The sequence below is a fragment of the Cotesia glomerata genome, linkage group LG3 (assembly GCF_020080835.1).
Source record: "Cotesia glomerata isolate CgM1 linkage group LG3, MPM_Cglom_v2.3, whole genome shotgun sequence".
NCBI lineage: Eukaryota > Metazoa > Arthropoda > Insecta > Hymenoptera > Braconidae > Cotesia > Cotesia glomerata.
The window spans coordinates 6,109,818-6,125,676 of record NC_058160.1 but is presented as its reverse complement, the minus strand read 5'-3'; the positions used below and the strand labels follow the sequence as shown (position 1 = coordinate 6,125,676).

General features: G+C 28.0%; 1 protein-coding gene across 3 annotated transcripts in view; it reads left to right on the top strand.

The window, feature by feature from the left end:
• LOC123260906 (carbonic anhydrase-related protein 10) overlaps nt 1-15,859 on the top strand; it is a 43,384-nt gene that overhangs the window by 15,838 nt on the left and 11,687 nt on the right. For 2 of the 3 annotated variants that reach the window (XM_044722283.1, XM_044722284.1), the window contains exon 2: nt 6,546-6,652. In XM_044722283.1, the coding sequence (XP_044578218.1) occupies nt 6,589-6,652 (64 nt within the window). In that variant the 5' untranslated portion in view covers nt 6,546-6,588. Of the gene's footprint in view, nt 1-1,968; nt 2,217-6,545; nt 6,653-15,859 lie in introns of those variants that run through there. The other variant, XM_044722281.1, reaches the window with a different exon arrangement.

Below are 15,859 nucleotides of genomic sequence, written 5' to 3'. Positions count from 1 at the left end.
CGACAACGACTAATGGGTTTTTTCATCGATTGTCAATTCAAACATAGAAGTAGCTTCAAAAGCACATATTGCATCATCATCATCATGATTATCATCATCCAGGATACGAAATCTAAATCGCTTGAAATAGTTCCGTAAATAAAACTGAAGCATTGACTGGCTTTATAAAGGTCTAAATGTTGATGTTCAGAAAAAGCAGACACTGTTCGCTATAAATTTCTGAAAATTTTTTTCAACAAAAAAAAGTACTTTACATATCTAGTGATACAAATACTTGACAAAATGTATTATTCAATGCATACTTTTTAAGAGCTCAGAGAGCTCTATAAATTTTTTAATCAGAATAAAATGCATAAATCCCATTTGTTATCCAGTCTAATGAAAAAGTCGCGTTTTTTTTTTTTTTTTTTTTTTTTTTTTAATTTAAGAGATACTTTTTAACTGTATTAATATCAAAGCCGAAATTTAATGCACTAAAAATTTGTCCTTTATTATTTTTGTTTCATTTTTTTTTCTTTTGATTGCAAAACATTCCATGACAGTATCTCAGTGATACAATAGTCGACAAAACGAGCTTTTTCCCATGAATCGACAGATGAGACAAAACGAACAAGTTTTACTTTGTCGTCACAGAATTATATACGATCTCATATTTCGAACAATTATAAGCTTGAACAAAAAATCTGATACTCTACAAACGAATTTTGCTCAAAAAATTACTCCATCAGTACAGACATAAATCATTATTATTATAATGATAAAATGAGAGCTATGAGCATACAGTCGAGAAGAAAGGACACAGTACAAAGGAAGAATTTCCCGATTCCATTTAATTTAATGATCTGCATCAGTATTAGCATATATAAGGTAAAATAAACTCAAGACCCTTAAAAATAAGCCGATTGGATTGATTGGAAGCTAAAAGTCGTTGAATGCGATCCTAATCAACGCATTTGCAAATTGAAATTAAATCATCATGCAAAATGTAAGTGAAAAAAAAAGTAAACAGAGATTAGATAGAGCTGTGAGATAAAATTCTATTGACGTTGGTTGTAGCGGCGTCGACGAACTGGAGCGCATTTAGGTAGAATGCTGCTTTGAAAATCGATAGTAGCGCGTACGCGTACGGCCAATCGCTACGACCTTTCGCCACGTCCACCTACGAACCCTGGACCTCATACAGGTGCGAATCTCCAGACCATTTCCTAGCAGTAATCTGTCTATCTTTTAATCTCCTTTTTGCAACCAAACGCTTTCCGTATTTTGTTCCAGTCGCTTATGGATTATTCTCCCTTTGATAAGTTGCGAACATGAATTAATGGTTTAGTTTGCATTATAAACATTGAATTTGAAATCGGATTAAAGTTTGCTAGAAGCATCCTCAATAATACGCCGGTGGATGATGGTAAAAATATTTAAAAGCAAAGCCAACTAATGAATGAATTTTTTTTTTTTTTAACAATACAGAATTCTGATTGGGATTGGAATTTATATTTATATTTATATTTATATTTATATGTATATTTGTATTAGCTGAAGGATAAAACGCAAGCGCAGATGACATACGCGCGAAAGAATCTCTTGAAAGTAGAATCCTGATCTCATCCTCCTTATACTCTCTACAAATACAGACGTACTGTATACATATATGTATGTATGTATGTATATATAGTTATAAAGAAAAGTTGTCGATGTCGGGGGTGCTTTTTGCGAGAGTAAAGTTAAAGAGAGGAATATAAGGATAAGGATAAGGATAAAAATAAGGATAGAGCGACCACACGGGGTAGGAAAATGCTGGGAAGAAAGAGAGGATTGACACACCAGTAACTGCAATAGGTATAGTAGCATCCAGGTGAAGAAATGACGAGGATAGCAGTGGATAAACCTGGAACAGCGACAGAGAAAAAAGAAATATAGAGAGAGCACTCCAGCCGAGCACGCGCAGATCCAGCGGGATCCCGAATAGACTTTACTCATAGAGCAGTCGCTCCTTTGCTGCACCTTCGTGTTTCATCTACCCAAATTATTTTATTGCCAAGTCAAAGGGCACTGTGCACTCGACACTGTAACAATTTATTTAGTGAATGCAGTACACAGTTGATTGGGTTTCTTAAATTTAAGTTCGGTGGTGAGCTTGTTTGTTGAATAACAAACGCTTAATAAACATTCCTCGGTGGCTCAGTTGTGCTTTTCGGCGTTCATCGTCGCCGTGTTAGGTCAGTACGATTTAAAACAAAAATCTATAGGTCGAACAACCCTTTTGCTGCTGAGGTGTCGCTACTTTGTGTTGCTAAAATATCCGGATAATTGTTGTATGCTTTTCGTTTTGTTTTATTAAACGCATGTTTTGTGATTTTTGTTTAGATTTTTTTTTAATGTAATTTATTTTTTATTTACTCGATTAATTTTGTTATTGCAGTATAAATAGTTGATGTTTTGCTGGTTAATTTTATTTACTTTTTATTTTATTTTGTTTTCCTTCCACTTGAATTACTGTATAAGCCTCTCGAGTTTATTGCCACTTATTGATTTCCTCAGGTTACGCATTTCTAACGAAAATTTTCACCTGTTTACCGAGCTCATCGATTTTTTTTTACCGAAACTTTTTTACTATCCTAATAATGTAATCATGTAACATTTAAACAAAAATTTTTTTGAAGTAAGCTAATTTATTTGTATAAATAATAATGAAATGTTGTCACTGTTATATTATGAAAAACGAAAATCAATTTCTTTATTGGCAAAAAGTATAAATCAGTATCGTTCGGATGAGATTGTTACAAAGTAGCTGCGCCCAGAGATTCATTTTCTTTATCCCTCTGTTTCATCTCCTTTTTTCTTATCAGCTTTCTTTATCTTACTTACTTACCTAGTCCTCACACTTACCTCTATGTACGTGGATGGTATTCTCCAGTCATTGTCCCACCAATTGAGTGCCCTCACTACACTATATACACATATACAGGCATAATAATGTATATCTACTGAATTGTGAAAGCGTAACTTGAGGGATCAAATCGATCGATCGACATAAGCCTCCTTGAGTTTTCCTAACCTAAGAATACATTGGCTCAAGTATCCATAGATATAGATGAGATGAGAGCTCAGTATCTTTATAGGTATAGACACACACACATATATATGCTTTGCCGAGTAGATAAAAGCAACCTACCACCTTGTAATTCTAATATATCTAACCTCCTTTCTGACCATCATCTTCTTTCCACACTCTACTATCTTCTCTCAATAAAATAATAAACACTATTATTCACATAACACTATAAAAATTCTTGAACCAAGAATATAATTTTGAAGAGGGTAATTGTCTCGAATCAAGACGAAAAATTCTTAAATCAAGTAAAATTTCCTTAAATCAAGAAAAATTTCCTTATATCCAGAATTTTTCTACTCAAATCAAGAATATTATGTTCTTCAAAATTATATACTTGATTCAAGAACATTTTTTTTTCTGTGTAATTCAATATTGATTGAATTATAAAGAACCAGGATCACGATTTTATTCATGTTTATGGGTTACTTATATTAATATCTGGAATCTGTCGTTAAAAATTCTTAATAAGCTAATGTATATATTTTTTTTTCTCTAAAATTTGGAGTTTTTAAAAATATTAATAGTATTTGTATTTTTTTTTTTTTTTTAAGTTAACATTAAATTAATAAATACTTAATAGGAATAAAATTTAAATTATTTAGAACTTTTTAGATAGTTTTGTTGATTATTCATGATATTTATGAAAGTAGAATCAATTTTCACTTAGTAGGTATTTGAAAAAAAAATATTTTGCATGAGAAGCTTGTTTCATCGTAAAATTCAATTAATTTATCAATTAAAATTAATGAAGAGCTTGAATTTAAAAGAGAGCATTTACATACTGTAGAATACGATGTTAAAAGATAAATTATTGTTGATAGAACGTAATCTATTAAAATTTTTAAAAGTAAATATTATTTATTTTTTAACTAGCAACAAAAATATACAATCAGTTTCTTGAAGTCTTTTAAAAGAAAAAATTTTGATGATTTATGAAGTTTTCTTTTGATTCAAAGCTTTTCAAATGTCAGTGAGGTGACAAATTTGTGAGATCTTTGTCCTCAAAAATAGATTTCTAAGTCATCTACTTCTCGTTCAGCGAGCTTTTTTTTTCAAATGATTGGTTTAAAGTCAATTTATCTTCGACACCCTTACAGTAAGTTAAATTTCATTTTATCCTTCTGTATCAAAGCTGCAACAACAATTAAAAGAAGTTGAAAGTCGGAATTGATGTGTAGATCTTGTTTTCTTTGGATTCTTAGATTCTGAGACTTAGAATTAAACTTTTAAATCTTGAAATATATATTTATTTAATATTAATTGAATTAAACTCATAAATTTAAAAACTTATAATCTAAATTTTACGACTAAAGTTGAAAAAAAAATATTTTGATAATAATTTTTCAAGTTAATATACACTATCATATACAAAACTATAATCCTTAATTTTTATACAATATATTTTCTGTAGACTGGTTTTTATAATACTATAAATCTGAATTTTTTTATTGGCTGTCCAGTCTATTGCACGAATTTTTTTAACTAAATATTTATCTAATAATTTATAATATCGTTCGCCCGTATTCCCTACAGGCATAAACGATTTTAAAATTCGTATATAAATTTGTCATTAAAGGTAAATTTGACTGAAAAAATAATTCGGACGGCCCAGACCAGAAATCAAACCTGGATCTTTTGGTTATAAATATAAATATAAATATAAATAATGCTGTGAAGCGGGAAAGAATAGGAGTTACGGTAATTATTACGTGAAGCGTTCCACATTCACGTAACAGGATATTGGTAGGAAAGGATTGAGAAAGGAATGTGGAGAGGATCATCTTAATGTGAGTTTATAGAATATGCGAGAAAAAAATTATTAGATAGCTCGGACTGGGATTCGAACCCAGAACCTTCCGAAGACATGTCGGCTACTCTACCATTTGAGCTATCCGGTTTATACTAAACTTCCTTCCGCTTATTCTATATACATTAATCCACACCGTCCATCTTACGGCAAGCATTTTTTACAAATATAAATAATGCTGTGAAGCGGGAAAGAATAGGAGTTACGGTAATTTACCTTTAATGACAAATTTATATACGAATTTTAAAATCGTTTATGCCTGTAGGGAATACAGGCGAACGATATTATAAATTATTAGATAAATAATTAGTTAAAAAAATTCGTGCAATAGACTGGACAGCCAATAAAAAAATTCAGATTTATAATCCTTAATATTTCATCCCTTTTTTTTTTGTAAAAATTTGATGATTACAATTTGAAACTGAATCGAATAATTTAAAGCTATTAAATTGTCAGATTTGATCTCTATTGACTCACCTCATTTGAAAATTGATTCTGTTGTAAATATGCAGAGTGGCTAAATATACAGTGTAAAACATTTTGAAATGAAAATTCTTCTGTGATATTTTACACAAACTGCCAAAGATTGATTAGACTATTTAAAATATAGAACAAATAAAATTTTTAAAAAAGTCAAATACACAGTAAAAATTTTCTGTTATTGCATAAAAAAAATCTGGGTACAATAAATTAAACATTTTATTAAAAAATCGACTTTTTTATGAATTTTTTCTTTAAAGCGTAAGTTAAAAAAAAAAAGACAATTTCATAAATTAATATATGCACACAATCATGTCAAATTGAACTATCAACTAAAAGCTTTATAAGGATCCTTGAACATAAAAAATAAAGAATGTGTAACATAATTCAATTTTAATGTCTCTATACAACAAAGGATTTTTTATTCGCCGTCGCGTCTATTAATACCAACCATTATTAAAGACAATATTATCTCTCATAACTTGATTAATGCTCAATATTTTCTCTTAGCAAACTAATTGGGCTTTTACTCTCAATAATACCCGATAATTGATTTATTCTGAAAAGAGATAATGGAGTACAAACACTCGGCACTCGAGGAATAAGATTATGAGTTCTTGAAAAAACGTTATTAGTTTTATTATCTCTTTCACAATATGTCGATCGATAATTTAATTGCATGCATTGTAGCATATAGTCTATCCATTATTCACCTTAATTAGCTCTAAACTGATGAACTGAACATTATAGTTGTAATTATAATTAGAATAGTAATTATTGTGTCGGCAGAGAAAAGCATCTTCGCGAGACAAGTAGTTAATTTAACTGACCTCGTAAGGTCACGCTTGAAACTTGACACTTGTATGTTCTTTAAGCTCTTTGAAAGAGTTATGAAGTAAAAAGTCATTTTTATAAATGCACTTTGATCTTTAACTCGTCACGTACATACGAACTGAACTGCCAGGTTAAATATTCATAATTTGTTTATTTTAGTTAGTGAGCTTTAACTGCACGAGATTTTGATTACGTTGAACTATGAAATAAAATTTTATGTAATTTGTATGAATATTTACGTTAAACGTTAAACATTACAAATGGATATAATTATAAAGTTTAACTATTTGGTTTTTTATATTTTAATCACAGGAGAACCAGAAATCATGTTTAATTAATAAAATTATCACTCGGGATGGCCCCCTACAGCTCCGTGTACTTGGGCATCTGGGGAGTTTTTATATTTGTTCTGATAAAAGGTGAGTTTCATGTTTAAATATTGTTTATTCAGTATTATTCTCATTATTTCTTTTACCTTTTTCTCCTTATCTTTATTCATGACGCTCAGGTAATTGACCATATATAATCACAGCTATAAATAATATTGTTACGTTCAATGAGTTGTTTTATAGAAAATTATTTATAAAACGACAAAAATACTTTATAATACCAGAGAGAAATATACACTGAAAAATAATGTAACTTGATTCAAGAAAAATTTTGTCTTCAAAATTTCACTTTTGTTTTGAGAAATAAACTCTTGAATCAAGGAAATAAAATTTTTTGAAACAAAAAAAAAGTTCTTTGCTTAATAAATCTTTTCTAGTGGATTAAAATAGACAATAACGTTGATTCAAAATTTTACCGACTTTTTTGAGGATTACCAAAAATGCTCAGATTTCTTTTACTTCTCATCCCATATAAAATACGGTACAGAATAGGTTCAAACTAATTTTTTTTTTTTAACTTTTTTTTAATGAAGAAATTTTTTCTTGAACTCAGAATATAAAATTCTTAAAGGGAAACGGAATTATTCTTCGTTGCAGGAAATTGGATTTCTTGAAGATGAATATCATCTTGATTAAAGATGTAATATTTTTTTTGTTAAAAAAACCGGTTTTAAGGCAAGAAATCTTCAAAATAAGACGTAAGGTTCCGTGCAAAACAACTTTCTTGGATCAAGAATATTTCTCTTGAATTAAGTAGATTTTTTTTTTTTCAGTACAGAAATTTTCATTGAAAAATACGAATCAGCATTAGTGTTATCAGAATATATATTTGTCTCAATAATATATCTCATTTGGCTCGTCCGTATAAAAACCTACACTGAGAAAACGGTTTGTTTGACTCAAATGCACAGATTTATTTGAAATGAATCAAAAATATTTATTTAATGTTAAAAAATTTCTTTTATTTAAATATATATTACTTTGAATCAAATTAACTATTAACAAATCTCGCTTCAAGTAAATTACGCTTGGTGTCGCTATTTTTGAATGTAAGAGTATTGTTTACATTTGACTTTTTTTGTGACCAACCACTATTTCTTTTATATTTATTTTAATATAATATTAATTTACCTATTGATCTTAAAAAAATTTTATTTTTTCCGGTTGTGACTTACTATTTTTTTTTTTCATTAAAATGTTTTTTTATATTTCATGCAGTTATTGGAAGTACCGTTATTGGAAGTACCGTAGTAATTGGTAGAAGTACCGTTTGTGGCCACTGTATCATTTATTGTTCAAATAAACGATAAAAATGAATTAATATTAATAAACCATTACAAACTCAATTTGTTTTAATATAATTTTTTTTTTGCTCGACGGGCAGAAAGCGTCAACTTTCGGCCCGCTGCGCTAAACGAAAGTGCCGCTTCCTGCCTTCGTCGAGCAAAACAATAGTATACACTCCACGGGAAGTAAAGTAAGAAATGTCTCAGATCACATGTTTGTCAACCTCGGCTTCGCTGTATTACATGTTATCTGAGACAATTCTTACTTTACTTCCCTAGGTGTGTAATATACTATTAAAACTCAACAAAAATATGGTTATAATATTATAATTTTTTATAAATTAATTCAAATGTTAACTGGCCAAAAACGGTGCTAAGGTGGCCAAAAACGGTACTTCTACCCTACTACTATTTACTTATAATACTAATAAAAATACTATGATTACTATGATACTGAAGTTTAGCCGTCAGCTGTCAATTTTAAAAATTTTAATAACAATCAATTACAATAAAAAAATGCTTTTAAAAATTTTCACTCACAATTTTTATTAATTTTAACATGTGAAATTTTTTAATTAAAATTTTTTCATAATAATTTTATTGCTATAAAAGTCGAAAAAATTTACAGATGTCTGTTAATTTATAATAATAAAGTTAGCCGACATTTTTTATTTTTTTATTTTGCTTAATGTGTTAAATTAGAACTAAATAATATTTTTTTTTAATTGCACTTACAGTTTTTCGAATTTTTTACAAATGAAATTAAAAAAAAAATTTTTTTGTAAAATTTTTTTCAATAAAATTAATTCTAAAAATTTTTAGATGTCGGATAACTTTATTGTCATTGTTAATTTCAGTATAATTAATAATTCCAAAAGAAGTGCCCATTTTACCCCAAACGTTCGATATGACCACTTTTACAACTTTCCTAACCTAAAACTAAAAATCATTGCTTTGAGTATATTCAAACATACCATTTATTTATAGTTAACAAATCTGATTTGGTTGAAATATACGATTGTTAGCACCAAAGAAATATTTGTTAACTATAAACAAATCCGGATTTCATTCAAATATACTATAACTTTGTCTCAGATAAATAAATTTATTTGTATCAAACAAATATTTCTGGTGATATTTAAATAAGAAATTTATTTATAGTTAACGAGCCTCATTTCATTTAAATGAATTGTTTTCATCCGATACGTACTTCATCCGATTGTGAATGCTTCATAAACTTAAGCTCGTACCTCAAATTCAAGCGCACCAAAATCTCTCACATTACTCACAACGTATCGAACAAAAATTTTTTTAATTTCAACTACGAAAGTATAACTTGAGAAAAGTAACAGTTTTTTTTACAGTGTAGATTTTGGCGTCCCTTAGGAAGAAATGTCAAAAACTTATTATTTTAGTATTTTAAAGATCTGTGTAAAAAATGTAGAGAGGGAACATAGAAAATAGAAAGAAAAAAGACTATTTAGGTACTTTTGCAGGAAAAGTATTCAAAGTATTATTTGTCAAAAAAAAAGTAAAGCCAGACTTCCGTGGTTGGAATGACAAAAATAAATTTGTATTAAAGATTAGGATAAAGCAATAGTGTTAACTTAAATATAAATTATAACAAAGGTTAAAGCGTGTTTGAATTAAACTAAAAGTTTTTATTTAATATTTTCAAAATAATAGGTTTGTTATTCACTTTATCATTTATAGTAGGGAAATTATTCAACGAATGACCATATTTTTTTTTCATTTTTTGGAAATAAAAAATTATTAGTTATTGATCATACAAATCAACAAACATTGAACAATTTAGTGTTTCTTGGAATAACTTTATTATTGATTATAAATTTTAGATGGATTAAACCAATTTGCTTCTTCTCTCATTGTTATAAATTCATAAATACTTAAGGCTAATTTATCATGTTATCTTAGAATAATTTTATGCGGAGAAGAAATAAGAAATCATGAGCATTATACTCTTCTAAAGTTAAGGATATTCTCTTCTTCAGTCTTAACGGTATTAAAATTGATTACTTTAGATTATAGGATCTACTACGATAATATTCAAGGGTAATTCCTGCGCTTATAGGATCAAGTTGAAAAATACATATGGGAAATTTCTTGTGGATTTCTCTTATATTTATTAAGCTTCATACATTTTCAGAGCTTTACCCACATATAAATAGACTTTTGCGCAATTTATGAAAATTATTATTAGTAAATATTTACTATTAAAAACGTTATTTTAACGTCATATTTTTCATAAATCTTTTCCTCTCTACAGAAAAAGGTGATCATATTAAAAACGATTCATTTCCATAATATTGCAAAAATCAAATTAAAAATATTGCAGTGAGTGAGAATATTTGAATATAAATTTAAATAATAAAAGGTAAAAAACAAATTATTTCTTCCCTTATTATTTCAACATACCGGTACATTGAATCACATTAAGCTTTGATTTTACGGTGAAAATAAAATTATAACGCGCTTAAATGTGTCTTAATAAACTATTCATTTTTATTCGGTGTCTTACGGTAAAAATTTTTTTCCAAAAAGCTATGAATATCTTTAACAGTATTGCACCAATTCTCAAGATCTTGTTGAAGCTATTACTATGTTAAATAGCAACTGTTTCTATTCCACAGTATTACAGAAGCCATTTCAATATTGCTAAGGCACAGCATCCATAATCCATATATAATAACGAAAGTAACAAGAATAAGTATAAATATTGTTATTGATGAGCATTTTGAGGATATTTTTTCTATGCATTACGGGGATTTCCATAAAATTTTGTTTCTGTATTTTTTGTCGACTAAAACATTTCAGTTCGTAATAAAATTTTTCCGTGATTTCGTTGAATAAAATATTCAATTAAAAGTTTTCTCTTTAATATTCAATATTCTCGCCTATGTGCATACTTATCAATAAAACATCGTCTAAAAAAAGTATTTCAATGTGTTGATTTGAATCTCACCAGTAAAAATAATTCAAAGCATTAACTTCTTTTTCTATTAATTGAAAAGAGAATTATTCAAAGACTTAAACACCATTAAGAATAATAAAAAAATCTAAGTACCTACAAAGTTATATTAATTAGAAATTAACCGTCTTGAGGTTTTAATTTCAGTATTTAATTTAACTGGTAACTGCTACTGTTGATTTTTTATTTCTGAGAATTATAGCTCTCGTAATTATTGTAATAATAGTAATAAAAAACAAAAAATAATAATAACAATTTTTTATAAAAGAATAATTAGAACTATGATCAAACCTTACTCGTAGTAAATATGTTTTTACAACGATTTTCGATGTTTATTGAAGTAATATTCTACAGTAAAAAATTTCTTGAATAATCCGACTGCTAATAATCGTATTTGAAAGGAGGATTTACTTGAAAAAAATGGTAACAAAAATCTCGAATCGGCTTATTTAATAAAAAAAGCAGCATGTTCTTTATTTTTTTTATGAATTTCAATATTTCATGCATAAATCGATGAATCCAAATGTTTTTCTAAGTCATTTAATATCTCTGACTTACACAGAATGTTCTCTGGTGTCTCATCGATTTATATTAAGAACCTGATCGTGATCGGAAAATGTTACAGGTGATGCCAATAACACTTTTTAAAAGCTCCAGTTTCTATCTTTACATCGGAAAAGTCAATGTAGTAAATATATTTTCAATAAAACTTAAATCGTTGGAAAGCATATCTTCCATGAAATAAAATATACTACAAACTAATGTACGTCCGGAAATCTTTGATATCTATTTAATGGTTTTCCCGTTCAACTTCATGTTTTATTAATATTCAAAGATATAAAACTTAAATTTGAATGTCAGTAGTCTACTTGATTCACTTTTTTAAATATTAAAGAGTAAAGTGAAGGGTAAAAGATAATGTTCAAAAAGCCATGTAAGATGAGTTTATTTTTTCTTCATTTTTGTTTGAGGGCAATAAAACTTAGTTTCCCTGGACGAAGGAAAAGTTTTTCTCAAAAAAATTTTTAAGCTTTTTTTTTAAGTAAAGATAAAATTTTTGTAAAAAATTATTCATGATTAAAATAAAATTTTGTTTAAAAAAAGATCACAAAAAAAATTTTTTTTATTGATGATAGTGATACTAAACTAGGCTATTTTTTAATTCTTCAACTACATGCAAAAATAATTTATAACTGGTGTTCAGTTCTACTAATCGATATTAGATGAGGCTAAGAAAAGAATAATATAAAATTAATATAGAATATTTATATATTTTAAATAATAAATCTTTTTTAAATTATGAAATTAATTATAATACTCGCTGCTATATTTACAATTGTGATATTTTCGTGTTCTCAAAATAAATACCAGGAAGAAAAGGTCCATGATTAAATATTTCAGTACAAAAATACAATAATGAAATTCTAATTTAAGGATCTTGCAATAAATAAGAAACGTGCTGTACGTTATTTTAAAAGTTTCGATCGACCGCAAAATTAATTTTTTTATCGAGTGTCTGGAGAAATATTATGATTTTAAAAAATTACAATAATTTTAGTCAAAACTTATAAACTTAAAATTTGTATTCGTCTTGAAAGTTCAAGACACTTTTTAATCTTTCTTTTCAACAACTATAACTGTATCAATGACCAAAAAGTTTCTCTAATTGCCTGCACTAATTAGAGGAATTACTACACAAAAATAAAATTATTCTATAAGATTCAGCGAGATTAAGAAGTGGTTTTAATAGAAAGAACCAGGATGCAAACTCTCTAATATATACAAAAGTTTATTTTCAAAATTAGATAAAAACGATGTTTTTTCTTCTTACAATGTAAAATGATTTATTCATAATATTACATTCTACGTAATATTATAATTAAATAATTAGACGTGACGTATAATTATATAGTTTATCATTAATATTTAAGAGAATGAAATGAAAAATAATCTACAGAGTAAAAAATTTTTCGTCAAAATCACCATTGTACATGTTCATAGAAATTTATTGAAAAACGGATCGATTGAACAACACAAACGCTTGTGTTAAATTAACTCACTAAAATGTTAAATATTCGACACTCAAATTTTTAAACTTTCACGAAAAAATAGTTTTATTTTTTAATGCAGCCGCTATTGGCTGGGTTATCTCCTCTATTGGTCGAGTCATTGTATAAAAAAAACTACAATAATAAGAAAAAAATAAAGATATATTTAAAAATTTTCATAATAATAATTATTTTAGTGTATCGCGCTTTTTGACGTTAACCCTTTGATGGAGTCTATTCAAGTGCAGAGATTTCTCAAAATTGAAAAATAAACATAAAAAAACAACATAAAAATATTTTAGATAAGCATTTTCAAACTAAGTTCACTACGAAGTAAAAAATTTTACATATTACTGAATTTCTAACAAATATTTTTGAATTAATTTTTTTTAATTATTAAGTTGAATATATGAAGTTTATGACTGTACCACTAATTTATTTATAAATTGGTTACTTTTATTAAAAATACTCTAGATAAAAAAAACTCTTAACTGACCGATATAGAGGGTGAATTACGTGATGAGAACGAATATATTATTATAACTTTCCAATATTACTTTTCTATAAAAAATGTATATATTAATTAGTATTACATGTTAAAAAAAAAAAAAACGAAGAAAAAAACCGATTTAGTAGTGGATTAAACTAAAAACCGATGCTAGATATATTTCTTATAAGGTCAGAAAAATGAGTAATATTTTGAAACTTAACTTTCTTGTAAAAAGACTATCAGACCTAGAGAAGCATATCAAATTATATTAGGACTTCCCGGGAAAAAATGATCAGACCTGATCATGCCTGTTCATGTATGATCAGACCTGAAATTAGACCTGATCATACCTGTTCATGTATGATCAGGCCTGAAATTAGACATGGTCATGCCTGTCCATGCATGTTCATGCCTGCTCATGTCTGAAGCGTCATATACGCTTAGGCCTGAACAGGCCTGTTCATGTCTGAAGGGTTAAATACGCTCATGCCTGTTCATGTCTGATCAGACCTGTCCATGCCTGTTCATGTTTGAAGCATTAAATATGCTCAGGCCTGTTCATGCCTGTCCATGCCTAGAAAAGTTAATTAAATTTACCCTACGGTAGGTTTTTAATGATAATCAAAATACTTTTATTTATTGAATAATAAAATATACCATTTATTGATAATTTACAAATTTATTAATCGAAATTAATGTACATACACTGAACATACCCGGGAAAAAATGATCAAACCTGATCAGACATGAACAGGCATGATCAGGTCTAATTTCAGGCCTGATCATTTTTTCTCGGGTATTCAAAAATTTTTTCTTAGCATATTTGGTCCTTAGCATGAATAGGCATGGACAGGTATGATCGGACCTGAGCGTATTTAACGCTTGAGACATGAGCAGACATGGACAGTATGATCAGGCCTGAGCGTAATTAACACTTCAGACATGAACAAGCATGGACAGGCATGACCATGTATAATTTCAGGCCTGATCATACATGAACAGACATGAGCAGGTCTAATTTCAGGCCTGATCATACATGAACAGGCATGGTTAGGACTGATCATTTTTTCCGGGTAGATCTGATCAGACTTGCATAGTCAGAGATGTGATAAAAATTTTTTCTTTGATGAAAAAAATTTTTTTCGTCATCACAAAATGTGCAAAATTATTTTTATCATTACGTTTAAATAATTTTGAAATAAAAAATTTGTTACATTTCCTATGGGATGTTTTGGTCTGCTCTGCTCCTGCCTAATATTAAAATCATTACTTATTTTATTATTTAAATAAATGTAATGTTATAATGAGATTCGGTTAAATAAATAAATCAGGACTATCAAAATATATTATAAAATCAATTTTTATATTATATTTATGATAAACTTATTCGATACGTTATGTACTTCATAGAATTGTTGTCACATAAGATAGCAGCACAGCAGGCGGGAACTTCAAGTATAGATTTTATGTGATGTTTTTTTTATGATTCTAATTTTTTCATCACTTACACAAAAAATGATATTAACTAATCAAAATTAGCAATAATACAAATAGAATCAATAGTAATCATAATAAAAATAGTAAATAGCCGTAAGTAGATCCAAGCGCGGAGCCAAACAGCCATAAGTAAAAGAATAAAAAGGTGTGTTTTTAAGTTATATTTACAACCTAAAAAAAATGTATATATGTATATATTAATGTATCTTCCTTTGTCGCAAATAAACTTCTTTTAAAAAAAAAAAAAAGCGGGAACTTCAAGGCGCACGGATATCACCAAAATTAAACAGCATTGAGCGTGGTTAGTAGTTGGATGGGTGATTGCTGGTGTTACAGCCGTACAATTATATGTTATCATTTTTTTTTTTATTTTAATCCATTATAGAGAATTGCGTATGACTCTATCAAGTACTATATCCATAAAATTAAGCAAAATAATTAATTAAAAGTAACAATGGGCTTTCAGACCTGACCATGTCTGATCAGGCCTGATCAGGTCAATTCATGCCTGATCAGGCATGGTCATTTTTCATGTCTGATGACTCATGCCTGTTCATGTCTGATCAGGTCTGATCATTTTTCCCGGGTTATTAAAAATTATTTATAGAAATATCAGACTATATATGTCCATTTATAGGCACGTCCTAGAAATAAAAAAATCAAAAAGATTTTTGGATATTTAAAAAAAAAATGAAATATGTAAAGTATGAAAATATAAATTAACGTTTAGCGAATCGACCTACTGGTTATAAAATACCTAATCGAATATTCATATAATATAAGTAACTAAAATAACGGACCAAACTATGCATAAAACAGGGTTTTTCGGATATTTTAACACAGACATAGATTTTGTCACGAATATTATGCTCGCGGATTAAATCTACGACTGATATTCTCACTCAATTGATAGGTTTAAATTATTAA